The sequence below is a fragment of the Babylonia areolata genome, chromosome 10 (genome assembly GCF_041734735.1).
Source record: "Babylonia areolata isolate BAREFJ2019XMU chromosome 10, ASM4173473v1, whole genome shotgun sequence".
Classification (NCBI taxonomy): Eukaryota; Metazoa; Mollusca; class Gastropoda; order Neogastropoda; family Buccinidae; genus Babylonia; species Babylonia areolata.
Genome location: NC_134885.1, coordinates 24,417,229 through 24,436,509, shown reverse-complemented (window position 1 = coordinate 24,436,509; position 19,281 = coordinate 24,417,229). Strand labels below are relative to the sequence as shown.

Here is a 19,281-nt window from a genome sequence, read left to right as displayed (position 1 = left end):
ATTGTTTAAACAGTCTGACGACCCATCTTCAACTTTAACTTCATGAAGGCGGGCAGATAAGAAAGAAGAAGAAGAAGAAGACGCAGTGACGTTCCCAGTTCTGTGGCACGATCCAAATCGGAAAGAATATGAGAACATTCGGGATTACTTTTCCGGTTCGGTTGGAAGTCAATCGTGTGCATCCGGTACAAACGCTGTGACGTCAGTGGGACTTTACCGAGTAAACTGGTGGTGTTTAAGCGTTTTCATGCCCCCATGTTATGAAAGCAATGTTTTCTGTATATCTCGCTTGGTGTTTTCTAATACGAAACGATCCCATGGACTGAAAAAGTGGCTAAACATCGAGAAATGAAGCATTTTCTGGTGTATGTCGCGGAGGTCAAAGGTCAAATCTGCCCCTGCGAAGCTTATTGAAAACCCCGTGTCACGCTAGCGTGCAGCTGTCGAGTGGTAAGTACGTTCAGAATATTCTTTTACTGATAAAATGTGCTTTCGAAGGCACGAGTTCCGATGTACTAGTGTGCTTGGATGGAAATTAAGCCTTTAGAATTTCGAAAATTACTCATCCCAACCCTGTATGAACGGTTACTGAACAAACCGCGAGTGTTAGAACCAGTACGTGCAGTAATGCATTGTTGTATGAGGTCATCTGCGAGACTGCGAGCGCAGAATGTTGTATGCGAGGCGAAAAGCCAGCGAGCTACTACTGTGTCTCCATGGCGCGCACATAGCTGTAAAAACTCAAGTAAATTCATACCCTACTGATGTTGACCACCACCGCCCTCATTCTCTCGCTCTGAACAGCCCCCACCTGCCCTCACACCCTGTTTTTTATGTAAGTTGACAGGACCGTCAAATGAAGTTCGTTTCCCATAGTCTTCAAATGTTAGAGCCGTAACTGCGTAATAATGGTCAATAGCATGACTCGGTTCCTGTGTTCAGTCAGGTAGCCATTTACTAAACGAGTAGTGTTAATGTTTACCCAGGTCACCTTTAATATACCGGGTTATTGTGTCAGAGATTAATTATACTAATAATAGAAAAGTACAGTTACTGAATTTCACATGCCATTATAGCTTGTAAGCAGGTCTTGCGATCTTTGTATGGGAATTCGTAGTGGTACAGCCGTCGTTCACATTTGAAGATGGTATCTACCTTACAGTTACACTAAGAGTTTCCAGTGGTGGTTAATCCGGCATAACCAAGAGGGACACACACTTAAAATGAACAACACCAACAACGTTGAATGGATGGATATGACTGACGTTTAAGCAAGATGATCTTAATTTGTTGGGTCATAAATGAGGTCATGTTTACCAAACATACACTGATACAGCAGCAGCTGTGTGACTGACTGCCAGTTCAGGACATTGGCCTTAGAACTTAGGAGATGGCACTTGGCCCTGGCTATGATCATATATTTTGTGCTGGTGCAGTGCCAGATATTTTTTTAAAAGTCCTATTTCCCCTCATCCCTTTTCCGGAAGGACTTAGAAACTGTCTTGATGGAACTTGTTTGTTTAGTTATTTTTGGTCACTGATCCCATGGCAGTTGCTTCCAGTCAAGTTATTTTTTTGTAAAAGAATGCGTGCCCCATGGTATTTTGTGCGTTTAATTAAGTGGGTGGTTGAGGCAGGTGTGTGTGTACATTCACATACTTGAACACGCACGCAACACATGCAGCACACACCACAACCACCGACTTAATGAAGCGTACACTCAGCTAAATATCTGGTCCACACAAAAAAAGCCATTTCAAATTCGGTTTGTAACTGTTTTATGTAAGTGTTATCATTTATGTTAACATACCGATGCATGTGTGCACTGCATCGCTATCCCTCTCCAGTGTGTGTGTTAGTGAGATTGTGAGGGTGAGGGGTAGGGGGTGAGAGGGGGGGAGCACATTGTATTCAAACATTGAAATTCCTTTTTGTTGTTGAAATTCTAAAGAACCCAGAACATTCAAACCTAGAATCTGTTCTTTTAAGTCCTTTTTTTTTCTTTCATAAAGATTGATGAAGTTGATTTTAGCCATATGCATTTAGCAGATCTGGAATTTGAAGTAAGATTGAAGTGAACTTGTGTTCAAAATCATTGAATGAATCTGCAGTGGACATTCATGGACAATCCGTTGTGAAGTAAATGGTGTGCTGTCCTTGTGTTATATGGAACAAAATTAATTCAATAATTGTAACCTCAACGAATGGCACTGGTGACAATTGAACCATTGGTCGGATGTTGAAAACAATTGCAAGGACTGAGGAGGCTTGCAAGACATTTTTTGTTTCGCTTTGAAAGAAAGGTCGTATCATTCAATGATTCACATTGAAACTTATGGAACATTGAAAGCAAATTGCATTTCACAGTGAAGGATGGATGTGCAGTCTTTACATGCTACAGAGTACAGTACAAACAACATTGATGGCAAAATCCATTTTACCGGTGGAATGGGTGACACTAGACTACCTTAGGATGTTGGTGTTTAATACAACTAATGCATGTACTAACTACATGCTTGTGTGTGTGTGTGTGTGTGTGTGTGTGCTCCTTTTTTCACTCTCTAAGTACTCTGTTACAAATAAAGATAGCTCATCATAATTGTTGCCCATGATGATGTCTGGTCATACATCACACATGCATGTGTGTTTGTGGGTGTGTTTACCAGTTTCTTTGAAGTGCATCGAGTCCTAATTTGAGAATAGTTGTCTTTTTTGATTGATTGAGATGGATACTTATATAGTGCCTATCCTGGTTGGAGACAAGCTCTGAGTGCTTTACAAACACAGGTTCATTTACACAACAGGCTGCCTACCTGGGTAGAGCCATTTGACAGCTGCCAATGGGTGCTCATCATTCATTTCCTGTGTCATTTAATCAGATCTCAGGCACACACACATACAGTGATACACAGATAGACATGTTTTTTTTTATTTTTATTTTTTTATTTTTTTTTTAACTTGTAATGGGCGTATGACTGTCTTGTTTATTTACTCTGCCATGCAGGCAGCCATACTCTGTTTTCAGGGGTGTGCATGCTGGGTATGTTCTTGTTTCCATAACCCACCGAATGTTGTTTAATTTGCGTATTTGATCTTCTGTGTGCATATACACATGAAGGGGGTTCAGGCACTAGCGGGTCTGCACATAAGTTGACCTGCGAGATTGTAAAAATCTCCACCCTTTACCCACCAGGTGCCGTCACCGAGATTTGAGCCCGGGACCCTCATATTGAAAGTCCAACGCTTAAACCATTTGGCTGTGGTGCCCGTCGGCTGTTCCCCCCCCACCCCCCACTATTATTAATTATTTATCCTAGAAAGGTAGACTACTAATTATAAAATTATGGGAGTGAGGAAGGTTGGTAACACTTCAAGCATCAGAAATGTTCCATTTCAATTACAGAAGAGAGAGAGAGACTCACAGAGAGAGATAGAGAGAGAGTGAGTTAACTGAAGCAAAATAAGCTCCATTCAGAAGAATAACACATAAATATGGAGTCACAGTTAGTGTTGTGTGCCATGATGCTGCTATGTGCCATGCTTTTGGTCAGGTGGGAATTTGAGGCAACTGAGTCCTAGCTTGACTTGCCAAGAAAGCGATACATTATTTTTACACAAGAAGGAACTTGTTGCACCACAAGACTGTTGAACAGACCTGAAACCAAGGTTCATTAAATGAGTATGTAAAACACTCCTGGCAAGAAGAGTTGGACTGCCAGTCTGACAAGAAGGTATTTCAGATCCATCCTGATCTGAGACAATTCTTACTTCCACTCTGGAAAACAGGACAAGAGGAGACTGTTCTTTGCAGGCTGCATACAGATTATTCTTATCAAATATCTTACACTTTCTCATCTCTTGAAAGACGAAGCAACTAGCCTCTTGAGTTTCTGTGTAAAACAGTTGATACTGCTAGGATGTGCATGGTATCAGGCACAAACATTTTTTCAGCTAGCTGTATGGGGATCTTGTTCCAGGTTGTTCCTCTGGATTCATTTTTTGAGTTCATGAAGGAAAGAAATATTTTTTTGGCTTCATTTAAATTTTATGAGGGCGGAATGAGATGCGAGTGAATTGGTCTTTCTAGTGTTATTTTAATGACCCTATAACATTGTTTAGTTTCTCTTTGACTGATAATTTGTTTTTTGTGTAAGATACAGTGTCTCTGCAGAACTGATGATGATGATGACTCTGTTCTTGATCTCTGTCCTGCATTCACCAGTGCTCTTTGTCTTCTCTGTGATTACAAAAACAAGAATCTGGGAAAGGTGTGTCTGCAAGTGTAAACGTGAAGATTCCTGTGCTCACTCAGTTCTTCCAAGTCTGGCCTTTAAATTAAGTAAAATTGTTCGAACCTATCTCTTTCCAAAATAGCTCTCCTATGCCCTCCCTTTTTTCTGTCCGTTCTTAATCTTAGTTTAGCTTTCTTTTGGTCTACAAGTATTTTATTTATGACATTTCTCTTTCACCCCTTTGTTTCAGAGTTATACATGTAAGTGAAAGTTGGGTTTGAAAGATCTTTGCTTTGTGCACAAGAGTATGATGATGGAAATGGTACTTATACTAAAACTACTACAAATATTGAAATTATATTGATAATAATTGTTATTATTGTTAATTTGTTATTATTACAACACACTAATGGAGAAACATTTGTTCTTTGTCATTTCTGTGCTTCAGAAGACAAAATGATAAAACAAAAAGCAGAAAAACAACATCACAACAACCACATCACAACAAACCACATGAATAGTATTGACAGGTTTGTTAGTGACTTTGTCCAAACATGATGATGCACTGGCATCATTGGTAAAACTTCTGCTTCCGACTTACATTGTTGGAAAATGTTTCGTGCATTCGGTTGCTCAAGTTTGAAACTCAAATAATGAAACTGGCCAATTTCAGTGATGTGGTGACGTTTACACGGTTTAGTTGGACATGCAGATCTAAGGTTCATGATCTCAAAGAGATGTTTTATGAATCATGGCAGACAGCCTGATCTGCCTGCCCTGCCCTGCAGATTTGACCCAGCCTTGCACTTTGTCCAGACAACTACCCTCCTCCCCACCCTCCCAACCCCTCACACCCCCTCCGACATCCATTTTCTTCACCTCCCCTTTGGTTTTATCAAACAAAAGTGAATATATGCCCCACATGTTAAAATGTCATTGTTTGTGACAGTCGTCAAATGCACAGCTGCAGATGGATGTGTGTGGGGGTGTGACATAGACTTGAGAGAGAGAGAGCTTGCGTCTTTGCCAGTTTGTGCTGTTGTGTGACGGTGTACAATAAGTGGTCATGAATAATTATGTTGTGGTTTGTGTGCAGACCCAAGGATTTCTAAATCAGAAATGAAGAAAAGAGCCAAGTTTAAGTTGGATCAAGCACTGTGCAATGTGTAAGTATTCAGCATAATTTCATGTACTGGCGTATTCTTAAAGCTTTACAGCTTGTATTGGATCAGGTTGGCTGTTAGTTACCGATTTGTTTTTAGTGGAATCTTTAATATTTTTAAAACATGGTAAAAGAATTCATTGTGTTTACTTGATTGCTTGTACCATATTTACTTTATTACTTGAAGGTTTTGGCTTATGTGTGTAAAATTAAGTGAGTCTGTGTAATATTAACCGGTTCAGTGCCAAGGAATTTTGTAAAAAAAAAAAATCTCTTCCCTTGCCAGGGAATTGTTAGGTTTCAGGGGTAATAGATTTTGAACTCAATCGTGCTGTTCCATAAACGTACGGTATACATGTTGAAGCTGCCCCGCTTACATTTAAGCGTAAGAATCTTGCGATTTTTTTTCTGATACTTTCAAGGGAAGTAACATGTTTGCAAATAACGGTTTGATGTTTCTAAATGGATTTCCCTCCCTTGACTGTGTCCAACTGTTGTGTGTGAGTTTGTTTAGTAAGATGGTGGTTATGGACATTTTAGATTGCAAAAACCTGATGAATTAAAGGTAGAACAAGGCTCCGGTGAAGAAGATAAAGGAGAAGCTTATGAATGGGTTTCTTTTAGTGTTTAAAATGGATACCAAGAACTGAAGAAGCCCAACGTGTAATTGGTAATACCAATAGAATAATGACTAGAATAGTGTGGTGACTGACAGCCCGAAATCTTTCTCGGGACAGTTAGGATACATTATTGTGTGAACTATGGGATAGTTAAATCTGCATCCACATAGAAGAGTTAACATTTATAAACCTTATGTTTTGCACTTTCTTTGATCACTAATTTGTCTGGGTTGATTTTTTGTGATTTTCAAAAAGTTGTGAAAAATTATGCGATTTCTGGGTGCACGGTGCATGGTCTTGTCTGCAACTTTATTGAGTTAAAATTTCTAGTGAATCTGAGCTTTTTTCTCATTTATTTTGATTGTTGATAACTATTCAGGCCTTTCAAAGGGATGTTAATAATTTTTGTGCTCCAAAAAAATCTATTTCCACCTCCATAGAATGACATCCGAAAAAAGAAAACAAACAAAATACAAGTAGAAATGACATGTTTATAGACAGATTATACCCGTAGAAGAAAATGGAACAGGTAATATGTTTAAGCCTTTGTAATGTAAGTGAATAACTGTTCCATCAGTGACAAACAAGGCTACTGTCAGGATAAAAAAGTGAGAAACTGAAGTCAGGTTTTAAGAAATTTATTTATGTATTTATTTTAGTATATTTCTATTATTATATATTATACATATATATAATTATTATTATTATATATATTATTATATGTTATATTATTATATTTTTATTATTATTTATTTATTATGCATTTATTTTAACACCAAAGAGTTTCCCCCTTTATAGGGGTAAGCTCTTTGGTGATACATTCTCCCTCCTGGGGCCGTATTCAAGAGACCATCGTGCCTGCGAGTAATCTGCCTGAGGCAAGGCAGACTGCCCAAGGGTTAGCAATATCTGGTAGTCGGGAACACAAAGCCAAACCACGATTATACAAACCTGAAGGCAACTTACCCTTACTGTCTGCCATGGGTGACAGCCCACGAAGCAGAGGTAAATAAGGTGAATCCTTTTGTTGCATTGGTTTTGTTGAGGGAAAACAGGGGTTTTGCAGAGAGACCGTGTCTATAAGTATAACACGGCCTCTGATGGTTTGATTTTATCCTTTGTTCGCTTGGCAGTCAAAAATGATGTATTGAGACTGGCAAATGTCATTATTTTCCATATGAATTATGTATGTAGCTGTCTGCCCAAAGTTTGCAGATCGTTGAAATTCGTTCATTCCAAAGAATATTTGAATACAAACTCTGATATTTTATTTTATGTGTGCAATTAGCAGAAAAACAGGGAGGACAATGTATCAGAATGTGAAAGTGGCCCTAAGATTTGACAAGTTGCTGACTAATCGATGCTTTGCCACTGAAGCTTTAAAAATTTATTTTTCATTTTTTAAATTGTCACACTGTGGCGCTGTGTGAAGTAAAAGAGCATGGGCAAAAAGGTATCCAGGGGATTTTGTATTTATTGACCATGGGTTAGCTGCCTGAGTGCACATTGTGTGCCTTGATACGAAAATAACTTAGCCTTCAAGCTAAATTGTAACCGCGGGTCCATGCCCTGTCAAGGGTAACGTGCCTTCAGGCAAAATGAGTTTTCAATTTTTTGTCTTGAATACGGCCCCTGGGTTGCAACTGAGCCGATCCAAGTGTCTGCTGTGCATCCGGTTTTCCTGCTCTACAAAGGCGTCTGTCATCAAATCCGTGACAAAAAGCATGATAAAATAAAATCACAAGATTTTCATCCACTGTCTGTCAACCCGAGATTTCATGAATATTGTGGATGATTGGCTGCTAGCCAGTTCCTGTCAGATGAATAGTGTGAAAGACAGTTCACTGAAGTCAACCCATTCCCACTTTACCACACCACCTGTCTAGTCATTTCGACCTATCGTTTTACACAATACTCCACACTCTCTTCTCCCCCTCTTCTCAAATTAAGCGAAAGCCCTTACTGTCAGTCATTGTCACCTTCTCAAAATTGATGTCTAATAGGATAGATGGACTGCACAAAGCGTCGAACATTGCTGTCAGTTTTGTCACTGTTGTTTCACCTTTGATCATCAGACAAGATTTGCATCTCTCTCATCGTCATTACCAAACATGATCACCAGCACAGCCTCCAAAGTTGTGTAAATCCATTGACTGGGACCTCTGTCACAGCTGGACAAAATAACCTTCATTCTTTTTGCTTTTGACCCAGACCCACTTTTCCGGCACACCTGATTAAGTTCAGTTGAGAAACATTGAGAAGAAATGTCCTCCTCTTTAATTATTGTGTTTAAATCCAGACACATTAAACAAGCCATTCAAATTATTCTATTTGTGTTCATGGAATGAAAAATCAGAATAAATGCTGGACATCAGGCACTATGGCAACATTTTTCTGCAGGGAGTCAGCTGACATCTTACAGGCACTGAACCAGTTAACCCTGTTTCGGTTGTGTTCATCTGCTGGATAATGTACTGGTAAATTTGAAATATTTTATTCTGAATCTATTATCCACACACTGCATAAACAGATCATTTGCCACACTAAGTTGGGTAAATTAGATTATTATTAAAAAAAAAAAAAAAAAAAAAAAAAAAATCAACGCCATTTGCTTGAAGCTTTTTCATGTGAATGCAAACATATGAATTATGTTTATGTGTCAAATAGGCTAACCTGGTGAATACCAAAATTTGATGTTTTTTCACTTGGTGTTGCTTGAAGTTGAACACATTAGAGGCACACAGGTAAAAACATAAAAAAAACCCAGCAAAATAATTATAGCTATAACCTTTTGACTGGCTGTTGACATACATTGCACACTGTTAAACGTGTATTGCAGATGCTATATTGACATACACTGGACATCCAGATATAAAGCTCTGTTCATTTCCTCCAGCATAGCAGAAAACTTGCATGCAAAGCAAGAACATGAAAAATAAACTGCCTTGATCTATGTCGTGTGATGAAGAAATGTGTGGGGATCGACACAGCACAGTGGGAGGAGCACTGTGATGTCTCTTTCTGTCTCTGCCTACTGTGTGTTTGTTGAAAACAAATTGTTATATGTTATGATCATGATTGTATTTGTATGCATGTGCATTGTATAATATTTGCATTGTATAAAGATTGTTTTTTTAAAACTGTGTTATTTTTAAGAGTTTTAATTGTGATAGAAATGGTGATAATTTTTTAAAAATATTTTATTGTTATCAATAGTTTGGGAGATCTGACAGAACTAAGACAAGTGCAAGGTTTCCAATTTCTGGATTTTTTCTCAGCATAGAGTATAGCAGAATCATGAGAATGTGTCCGCAGTTAAAGGGTTAAAGTATAAACATCCTTTTTGTGCATGATTTTACTTAATTTATGTAGATGAATGCATTATTGTAGAATTCTGAAATGAAATGACAGTTGATTAACCCTTTGAGCCCTGACCACCGGTTTACCGGTGGTGGGGAGGGGTGGCATAATGCCTGGCCACCGGTTGAGCGGTGCGTAAACACATGTGTCGTGTTTTGCTATTGGTTGACTTATATTGAAGAGCCAGTCAGAAAAACTGTAATATTCCGACGCCAGCGAACACAGTACCAACATTGCCGCGCCCCCTCATTGTGTTTTGTGCATGTGCTTTGGATAAAAAAGATCGATTTCTACCATGAAGCATGCAGAGTCTCAACCTGACACGCCTCCTTTGATCAACTGATTCTGCATGCTCAGATTCATTTTCAACATCACTATCTGTAGCAAAATCATCCGATTCGAATTCCATCTCACTATCAGAGTAATCATTGTCATACTCTACTTCCGATAAAATTAATCATCAAGCATATCAATTACTTGCTGCGTTGTGTACAGTTGCTTTCTCGCACATATTGTCCCTGATTTCTGCCCTGACGGGCCAGGTTGACTGTTGAGACTCTGCACGCTTCAAGTGTTTACACACCGCTTAACCGGTGGCCGGGCATTATGTCATTTTTCTCTGCCACCAGTAGAGCGGTGGTCAGGGCTCAAGGGGTTTAATACCAATTATTTGCAAATTTTGGCTCAGGAGCTCAGGCAGAAGGGTTGAAATTGCTCAGGAACTCAGGGCTCAAAGGGTTAACAAACAATAAAGAATGGTAACTCTCTTCATACGCAGTGTACACAACTTCAAGCGAATGCTGTTAATGTTTCACTTACAGATTTAGCACACAAGTAAATAAAAGATGCATTAGAACAGGCCCAGACACTTTCTCAAAAAAGGAGGTTTCGGGCTTGTCCTTGTACTGATCAGTTGACATGTGCACTTAGCAGCAATGACAGAAGAAATGTGCAAACGGTGGTTGAAACACAAAAAAGCTTTTATTGAAGACTGGCATTGCCTTTTAATCCTGATAATGCTGCACGGAATATACAGACAATACAGAACAAACACATGGTTGTCTCAATGTTTTTTTCCTGACTGGAAATGGGTTTGTTCCAGTGTACCTTTTATTTTTTACTTGTGTGCTGAATTGGCAGCATAAGCAGCTTGAAGTTGTGTCCGTTATGTATGAAGAGAGTTACCTCTGTCTACTGTTTGTTAGTCATTTGCTCTTCTGGCCTCATTGCTCTTTCATTTCGATATATGACATTTGCTTTTTCACACATTGGTTTTTGTCATTGTAAGACCTGAGGAGGCCTTTTCATGATGAATAATATTGGTTTTTGGAACATGAATTTTTATTTTTGAAATTTTGGCTGTGCCTGCATAGAGATATGCATTTGTCCTTTGTTTTGCAGTACCAGCCTCTGAGATGGATCCATCAGTACTTGGAACAGTTGACGACAGCTTGTGAGTGTGGTTCTCTTCCCTTTTCTAACTGTAGACAGGGCAATGTGACGAATGCTCTGTTACTGTGTATTATGCTTGGAGATGGGGTGGAATGGGGGGGGGGGGGGAGTGCATTGGAAGAAAGACGTATGGGGCGAATGGAGGGGTGGGTGGGGTGGGCATGTTAATCCTCTGTCCCCTGACAGAAAATCTCAAGGGAACTTATAAATCCTGTGTGGACTGAACTCACACAAACAACAACAAAAAAATCATATAAATTAAGACTTATTTTAGTTCTTTATTTTGTGTAAGAATACAGCTCATGATATGCAGAAAATGTCATAGGGCGGACTTTACAAGTAATGTGTGAAGAATGATTTAAAAAATGTGTTCTTGAAAGTCTTCAGCTGTGTATGCATTGAAGATCATGAGAACTGATTCTTTACTCAGTGATCTGGTGTGTGTGTGTGTGTGTGTGTGTAACTAAACATCAACTGAGTAAGAACCCAGTTTGTGTAATATTGCAGTAATTGCTACATGGTAGGGTAGGTATGGGTAATTACGAACAGCGTGTAATTGGGAACGATTCGTATACCGCCCTACTTTGAAGTGTTCTTAACGGTTGCTTTTCAAAGTTAACATCTGCTTCAACCTTTTCCTGATACATCAGTGATTATCCATTCCTAGACCTGTCAAACATCAGCTATTTCTGGCTATTTCCGCGCTCTTTCTTCTTTGCGCACCACTGCTGACAAGGTCACAAACCAAAACGTTCTCTCAAAATCATAAAATCAAAGGAAGCAAGTTGTAGGACTTGAACTTTGATACAGTTTGAAATAGTTGATTTGATCAGATATATTGAATGCGCATTACCAGTGCTGGGAGAATTTAATATTGGTGACAGATCAGAACGTTTTAACAGGAATCTGCAAAATAGCGTTGTTTGCAGTTAGACCATAGGATATTTTGCCGTGAGTCTATTTGCGAACGATGCTGCACAGTTGCTGAGTACTCTCAAAAGGGTGTGTTTGTGTGCGGTGTAGGGTGTGTGTGTTTGAATGTCTGTTGGTGTGTTTGTGTGCATGTGTGATCAGAACCAAGAATACAGTAGTCTGGTGCGATGTTCCAGTAATGTTATGTCTGATGAGTTCAAGACCTGCTTCTGTTTTAATTGTTTACATGTACCCAAAGCCATCGTTCGCAATTAGACTTGCCCGTTCGCATTTACCCTCAGGCATCCTTGCTATTTCAAACGTTGACAAAACGTTGAAAAGAATGAACAGACGAAACTTTTCCTGGTGCAACCAGTCGGAGAAAGCCTTCAAAAACAAAAGAACTACGTTTGACTATCCTACGACATGTTATCTTTACAGTACACACGTTGGGCTGGTCGCTTCGACGGGATCATTGGCAATTAGGGTCGGGGGATGTGGGGGTGTGAGTGAGAAGGAGGTGTCTTGTTTAGAAGAAAATATTTGTGGTCTTGAAGCTAGTTCACTACTTGTTGATAAAACCTGAACTTTGCTTTGTTTCAGCGACCCCACTATTTTCAGCTGCCTAGATCTTGGCAACTCTGCTGTAAGTTTGCTGCCTAGTCGTCATTCTGTCTTGTCTGTCTCCCTGTCCCTCCTCTCTTCGACTGTTATGATTATTATTGATTTGTTAATATTACATCATAGTATTCATACATAGAGGCATGACATGGCATAAGTTATTGCATACATGTATTTCTACAGGTTTACATATCTGTGTGGTCTGTGAACATATATATGTATAAATTGTGTGTGTGTGTGTGTAACTGTGTTTGTGTGTGTGTGTGTGTGTGTGTGTGTAAACAGTGTATACATGCATACCTGTATACTCACATGCATAACATGCACATATACGCAGACATAATCACACAAACACATGGGCACACACATGAAATTACTAATTGGAGTATGTACATTTAAAATTGATAAAATATTCAAGTACTAGACAGTGATTTTAATTATTTTCAGTTTTTGGTAATATTGTACACCAGATGAATTAGCCTGGTGGTGGTGGTATTGGAGATAGTTGGATACAATGCAGACAGACAGAGCTAGTTGGGTGGGCAGGTGTTGGTTACTATGCAGACAGACAGAGCTAGTTGGGTGGGCAGGTGTTGGTTACTATGCAGACAGACAGAGCTAGTTGGGTGGGCAGGTGTTGGTTACTATGCAGATAGACAGAGCTAGTTGGGTGGGCAGGTGTTGGTTACTATGCAGACAGACAGAGCTAGTTGGGTGGGCAGGTGTTGGTTACTATGCAGATAGACAGAGCTAGTTGGGTGGGCAGGTGTTGGTTACTATGCAGACAGACAGAGCTAGTTGGGTGGGCAGGTGTTGGTTACTATGCAGACAGACAGAGCTAGTTGGGTGGGCAGGTGTTGGTTACTATGCAGACAGACAGAGCTAGTTGGGTGGGCAGGTGTTGGTTATTATGCAGACAGACAGAGCTAGTTGGGTGGGAGGTGCTGTTTACAATGCTGACAGAGAGATAGCTAGTTAGGTGGGAGGTGCTGTTAACTATGCTGACAGAGAGATAGCTAGTTGGGTGGCAGGTGCTGTTAACTATGCTGACAGAGAGATAGCTAGTTGGGTGGGAGGTGCTGTTAACTATGCTGACAGCTGGTTGGGTGGGCAAGCGTTGGGTTACTATGCAGACAAACAACTAGTTGAATGGGGAGGTGTTGGTTACTATGCAGGCAGACGTTGGGTGGACAGGTGTTGGTTACTATGCAGACAGATGGAGCTAGATGGGTGGACAGGTCTGTCATCAGGGGTGGTGGTGTTTGTGCTGCAGGGCGCCTCAGGTGACCAGGTGGATTTCAACTGGGTGGATGAATTCATCACATCCACAGAGACTTGCGAACCCTCTGAGAATGAGGGCCCCGCTTCCACACAGGATGCTCCCACTGTGCCAGTCAGCATCCAGCAGGCGGCCCCTGTGCAACCACAGCAGCAGCAGCAACAGCAACAGCAGCAGCAGCAGCAACAACAACAGCAGCAGCAACAGCAACAGTTGCTTCAGAATGTGCTGCAGCAGCAGCAGCGGACGCCGGCTGTGGGCAAGGTTATCATGGCCATGGGACAGTCCTCGCAGCAACAGACTCTGGCGGTGGCCGCCTCCGACAGCACCACGGCCACACAACAACTGTTGTCTGGCAACAACCAGACCTCCCTCTTACACAGGTGAGGACGCCTCAGACATCTGTTTACTGGGTAATCAGACCTGTGTGTGTAGTGTAGATGGGGACACACTTGACAACGCACTGCAGTGCCAACAAGTTTGGATCTGCTATATTTTAGTGTGGCAAAGGTGACAATGAATTTCAGACCTGCATACTTGCAACTTTAGACGATGCTTTCGTAATTGGGGAGGAGTGGGGGGAGGGGGGGGGGGGTGTGGAGGGAGGATTGGGGGGCAGTGGTATAATATCTACCCACAGCAATCATAGACAAACTGATTACCGTAAAGTTCGGTCTATAAGCCGCAACTTTTTACCCCAGCTTCAACCTCTGTGGCTTATACAACGATGCGGCTTATTTGCAGATTTTAACGATCCCGGGAGTGTCACGTTCTCGTCTATTCTTAGCTGCCCTTCAACTCACCAAAATCATGATTTCTGTCCATGAATTTTTGGATGAGCTTCAGGATAGTGTGCTAACTGTTCACGTTTTATAAATCAAATCCGCACACATTAAAGCCTTCAGATCAGCATTCAGTTCTACTCTGCTCAAGCGTACACCCTCATCATGCCGAAAACGTGATATTATGCCCATGATGCAGCCTTCAAATTGAAGGCGATCGACCTAGCAGACGACAGTGCAAGCGACGAACCAGCAGCGACCTCCACCTTCATGAAGTGAAAGCGAGGCTAAGTCAGTGACAAGATGGCGGAGGAAGCTGTGCTGGTTCTCTTCTACTCGGACACTGAAGACGAAGATTTTAGTGGATTCAGTGAGCAGGATGACGTTGAATAAATGTGACTAGCCCTAAATTATGAATCTTATTTTTGTTGTGTTTATTTATTATTTTTTTGTGACACTAGCAGTATATTTGCTTGCTTTTCTTTGTGTTGTTCCCGCTTGTGTTTATTTCATAACCTACAGTATCGACAGCTTTTCTTAGTATCAGTATGTGTTCCGGTACCGGAAATAAGTGCGTCTTATAAACCGGTGCAGCTTATGTATGTATAAAGTTCAATTTTTTCTAAAATTTAGTGGGTGTGGCTTATATACCAGTGCGCTCAATAGACCGAACTTTACGGAAACTCTTTGCACAATGAAGGACATTTATGGGTGACTGTGTGAAAGAAATCCTATTTCTGAGTACTTTAATGACAAGCGTGTGTGCGTGTGTGTGTGCGTGCTCTGTGCGTGTATATTTCTTATGTCTACATTTGTGATAGGACAGTTTGTGTTGTCCTTTGGCTTTATGAAGGTTACTGAATGTATGTTTAGCTGTTGTAGGCATCTGGGGATTTCCAGGTATCTATAATAAAGTTAATGGTGGTAATGTTGATGTTCTGCTACTATGACTGCTGCTTTTACTACTTCTGCTATTGTTAATTGTTAATAACAAGAACAGTAACGATGGTGATAATGATGATGATGTAAATTGTGTGACTGTTGCCAGCAGCATGGGCAGTCAGCCGATGGCCCAACCCTTCATCCTGAAAGCGAGCACCCCTATACAGCTGGTCACATCCTCTGTGTCACAGGTATGTCCGTACCACTGGGGCTTGTCTGCGACCTCCAATCCTGTTTGTCTGTGTGTGTTCACTGTTGATAAATCCACAGTGTGGGCTGTACACATTTTTTCCATGTGCACTGCTCATGTAGAAAAAACAATTGTCATCATTGTGGCCCACTCTTTATTTGCTATGAAAAGTTGCCTGTGGAAGTATTCAGACCACTCATCAGAACTACCCCCCCCGACCCCCCACCCCCCCAAAAAAAGAAAGAAAAAAGAAAGAAAAGAAAATGCCCTGAATGGAATGTATATACATGAGTGATGAGCAAGACCTTAAAAGTATCATAAAATATGTTGCAGATAGTTAATTTTTGTTCTGGGTGTTTTTGTATTTTTTCTTTAGTATTGCAGCCACATTTTTGATATGAAAAAAAAAGATGATATCAGATTGTGTATGATGTATGACATGGATGGAATCTGTACAATAAAACTGTGATTTGGTCTTAGATAGGTAGGCATCACAATGATTTAGAAATTACCAGAATTTTCTCCCCATCCACTAGACCTTGAGTGGTGGTATGAATGCTACATTTCAGATTTGGATCAGACGACAAACTGAGTAGCATGACTGAAGTGTGAATGATAACGGGAAAAGAATGATGAATGTCAAAAGACATCTCTCAGTCAACAGCCTGTTGTGCAAATGACTGTTTGTAAAGGGCTTGGAGCTTGGTCTCAGATTGGGGACTGTGTAAGTATCCATATCAACCAGTCATGAGGCGCCAGGGCAGAAGTGGTAGGCATATAACTTCTCTCTTTTTCTTGTATTTTTTTTCCCTGTCGAAGTGAATTTTTGCTATGGGTTCTTTTACATGCGCTAAGTGCATGCTGCACACGGGACCTCAGTTTAATGTCTCATCCGAATGACTAGCGTCCAGACTACCACTCAAGGTCTAGTGCAGGGGGAGAAAATATCAGCGTCTGAACCGTGATTTGAACCAGTACACTCAGATTCTCTCACTTTGTTGGCGGATGCGTTACCTCTAGGCCATCACTCTGAGTTACTGTTCACCACTGATCAGAGTTTGATTTCCCGTATTGGCAAGGTGTTGCATCCTAGGGATAGGCACTTTACTCCGATTTTCCTTATTCCACCCAGGTGTGATTGGGTACCTGACTTCGGTTGGGAAAGGGTAAAATGGTGGAAAGAAAAGATAGGGCCTCACCTTCCAGTGCCAAAACATAGACACAGTGGATATGAAATTCATCACTGCCCTGATGGACGTAAAAGAATATAGAACCCTTAACTATTATTCTCCTGAACCTATCTGTCAGTCTCTCAGTGAGGGCCATGGTTTTGCAGAGTGCAGCGGGGATGGGGGCCACGCCTAACCAGTTTGTGCCATCCGCATCAGGCCTGAGTTCAATATCGGCCACTCAGCGGTCCTCCCCTCACCTGAGCCGTTCCCTGACCCCCAACCTGGCCCCCAGCACTAGCCAGACCACCTCCCAGCTGTCCGGCATCAACCTGCTGCAGGTCCAGCCTTCCCCTCAGCTCGCACAGACTGTGAGTACTGTTCTGTGTGTGTGTGTGTCATTACAGCTTTCAGAGACTGACTACTGCTCAGTACTCTGTGTGTATGTGTGTTTGTGTCTCCCCACAGCTTACACAGTCTGAGTACTGCTCTATGTGTGTTTGTGTGGAGTGTGGGGGCGAGGGGGGGCATCTGTGTGTGTGTGTGTGGTTTATGTGTGGCTGCCTTCAGGTGTGGTCACAATGTGTGCAACATGAATGTGGTTTCACTGTGACTGGATGTGACAAAATGCAGGTAGTAACTCATGAAGTGTTCTGAAATGCCTGTGCGTGTGCTTTTAGATGCATACAACGTGTGTTAATGTGATGGTTGATGTTATCTGTATGTGTTGAAGCATGTGACTGGAGTGTCATGTCATGTGTGTGTGTGTGTGTTTGTGTGTGATATTGTGGTGATGACTGATGTACAATTTGACACTGAAAAATAAAATAATTATTTGGTTGTATTTTTTTCTTTATACAAAAGAGAAATAATTAGATCTGAAAATGACTCAACAAAACCATTTTATTTTTACAGTTGAGGACTTGGCCACTGCCTCTCAGCCGATCACACTGAGGGTCTCAATGTTCCTAAACATTTTGCTGAAAACTTTCTAAAATAGTAAAAAGAGTTTGGAGATTCTGTGTAACTTTGTCAGGTTAAGGTTCCTGACACACTGGATTACTTGCTGAATTGAAGATTGTATTATTTGGGCTGGCCTCTGGCGAACCAACTCAGGGTTCGTCATTAACATTTTTTCACATGAGCGCCTGCGCTCTAGTTTCAGAATTTTGATGAGCGCAAACTGAAAACTAAGAGCGCACACTAAAAACATAGAGCAACAAGTCTCAAACATAAATTCATTTTCTCACCTTTAATTCTTGTTTACATCAATTCCTCTACGATACTTGAGTCACTTAATCCATTCTCCTCACTCTCACTTTCCGGCTTCTCAGTTTTCTGACGCTTTTGAAAGTTTGGCCTTCTCTTCCTTGGACCACACTTCACTAGGCCTACTTCCGGTTGAACTAACAAAACGTAAACAGACGGCTTTCAAACTTCGGTAAATGCAAAACGATCGCGCTTTTGACTCTTGTTTGTGATGGACAATGGAATAACAATTTAGATACAGTAGTGTATGCTTATGTCTTTTCAAAATCAAGAGCGCAAGCGCTCTGAGTCAAGGTATTTTCCAGAGCGCAATTTGTTTTTTCAGAGCGTTCCGCTCAGCGCTCCCGTTAGTGACGAACCCTGCAACTGATAATGAGTAGGTTCAGCAGAGTTAAGTTGTGCCTGTCTTCTTCTTCTCCCCCTTAATACTGTGAAGAGTCAATGGGGCACCGCATAGAACTGCCCACCAGATTCCTCCAGGTCTGTTGGTTGTGTGTCAAAACCTGGATCTCAGCAGAAGGTTAGAGTTGGGTTGTGTAATGTCCAAATACATACATGTTATTTTTGTTCACTTTGTGTGTGCATTGTGCCCTTTGAACTTTTTTGAAAAAAAACAACCTCCCCAAAAACATGGAAACAACTTTTTAGTTGTGAGTTGTGTGTTTGCACAATATTGACCTACGGGTATGGGATGGCCGTTGAAGGTCTCACCACTGAACCTTTTTTTTGAAAAGCTTGGAGACGACTTGAAATTGTGTTGAATTTAGTTGTGAGTAGTGTGCATATGAAGCGAGATGCTAACTTACGGGTGAGGCCTCACTTTCGAACTTTCTCCAACAGTTGCCGCTGTCCAACTTTGTGGCCAACCAGCAGAACCTGCAGGGACACGCAGTGCTGGCGGCGCAGGGTTCGAACATTGTGCACACTCAGAACGCCCTTATCCAGAACCCCAACGTGGTCAACGTCAATGTGGCCCACGTCCTCTCCAACCAGCTGCCACAGCTACAGGTATGAACAGTCCTTGTCCCCTGTAATAAAAATGAGTCCTGCTGGACTGCTGTCCTTTAGTTCTGTGCGTCTCTGTCTGTCTGTCTCTATGCCTCTTTCTCTCCTGCCTACCCCTTCTCCTGACCACACTCCTTAATATTCAGATCATTTTGATATTTACATTAAAAAATTTTTTTTTAATGAAGGATTAGTGTAAAGTTCTTTTTTATTGCCGTCAAAAGAGGGCGCTAGCCAGGGGGATAAAGGGGATGTTACCTACTTCCGGGAGGTTATCGGCCGTAGT

General features: G+C 41.2%; 1 protein-coding gene across 3 annotated transcripts in view; it reads left to right on the top strand.

The window, feature by feature from the left end:
- Positions 1–265: 265 nt before the first annotated feature.
- LOC143286901 (uncharacterized) overlaps positions 266–19,281 on the top strand; it is a 51,786-nt gene continuing 32,770 nt past the window's right edge. For 2 of the 3 annotated variants that reach the window (XM_076594832.1, XM_076594830.1), the window contains exons 1-8: positions 266–450; positions 5,329–5,398; positions 10,776–10,827; positions 12,342–12,384; positions 13,633–14,021; positions 15,469–15,553; positions 16,889–17,092; positions 18,831–18,998. In XM_076594832.1, coding sequence (XP_076450947.1) covers positions 5,395–5,398; positions 10,776–10,827; positions 12,342–12,384; positions 13,633–14,021; positions 15,469–15,553; positions 16,889–17,092; positions 18,831–18,998 — 945 coding nt within the window. In that variant the 5' untranslated portion in view covers positions 266–450; positions 5,329–5,394. The remainder of the gene's footprint in view (positions 451–5,328; positions 5,399–10,775; positions 10,828–12,341; positions 12,385–13,632; positions 14,022–15,468; positions 15,554–16,888; positions 17,093–18,830; positions 18,999–19,281) is intronic. The other variant, XM_076594831.1, reaches the window with a different exon arrangement.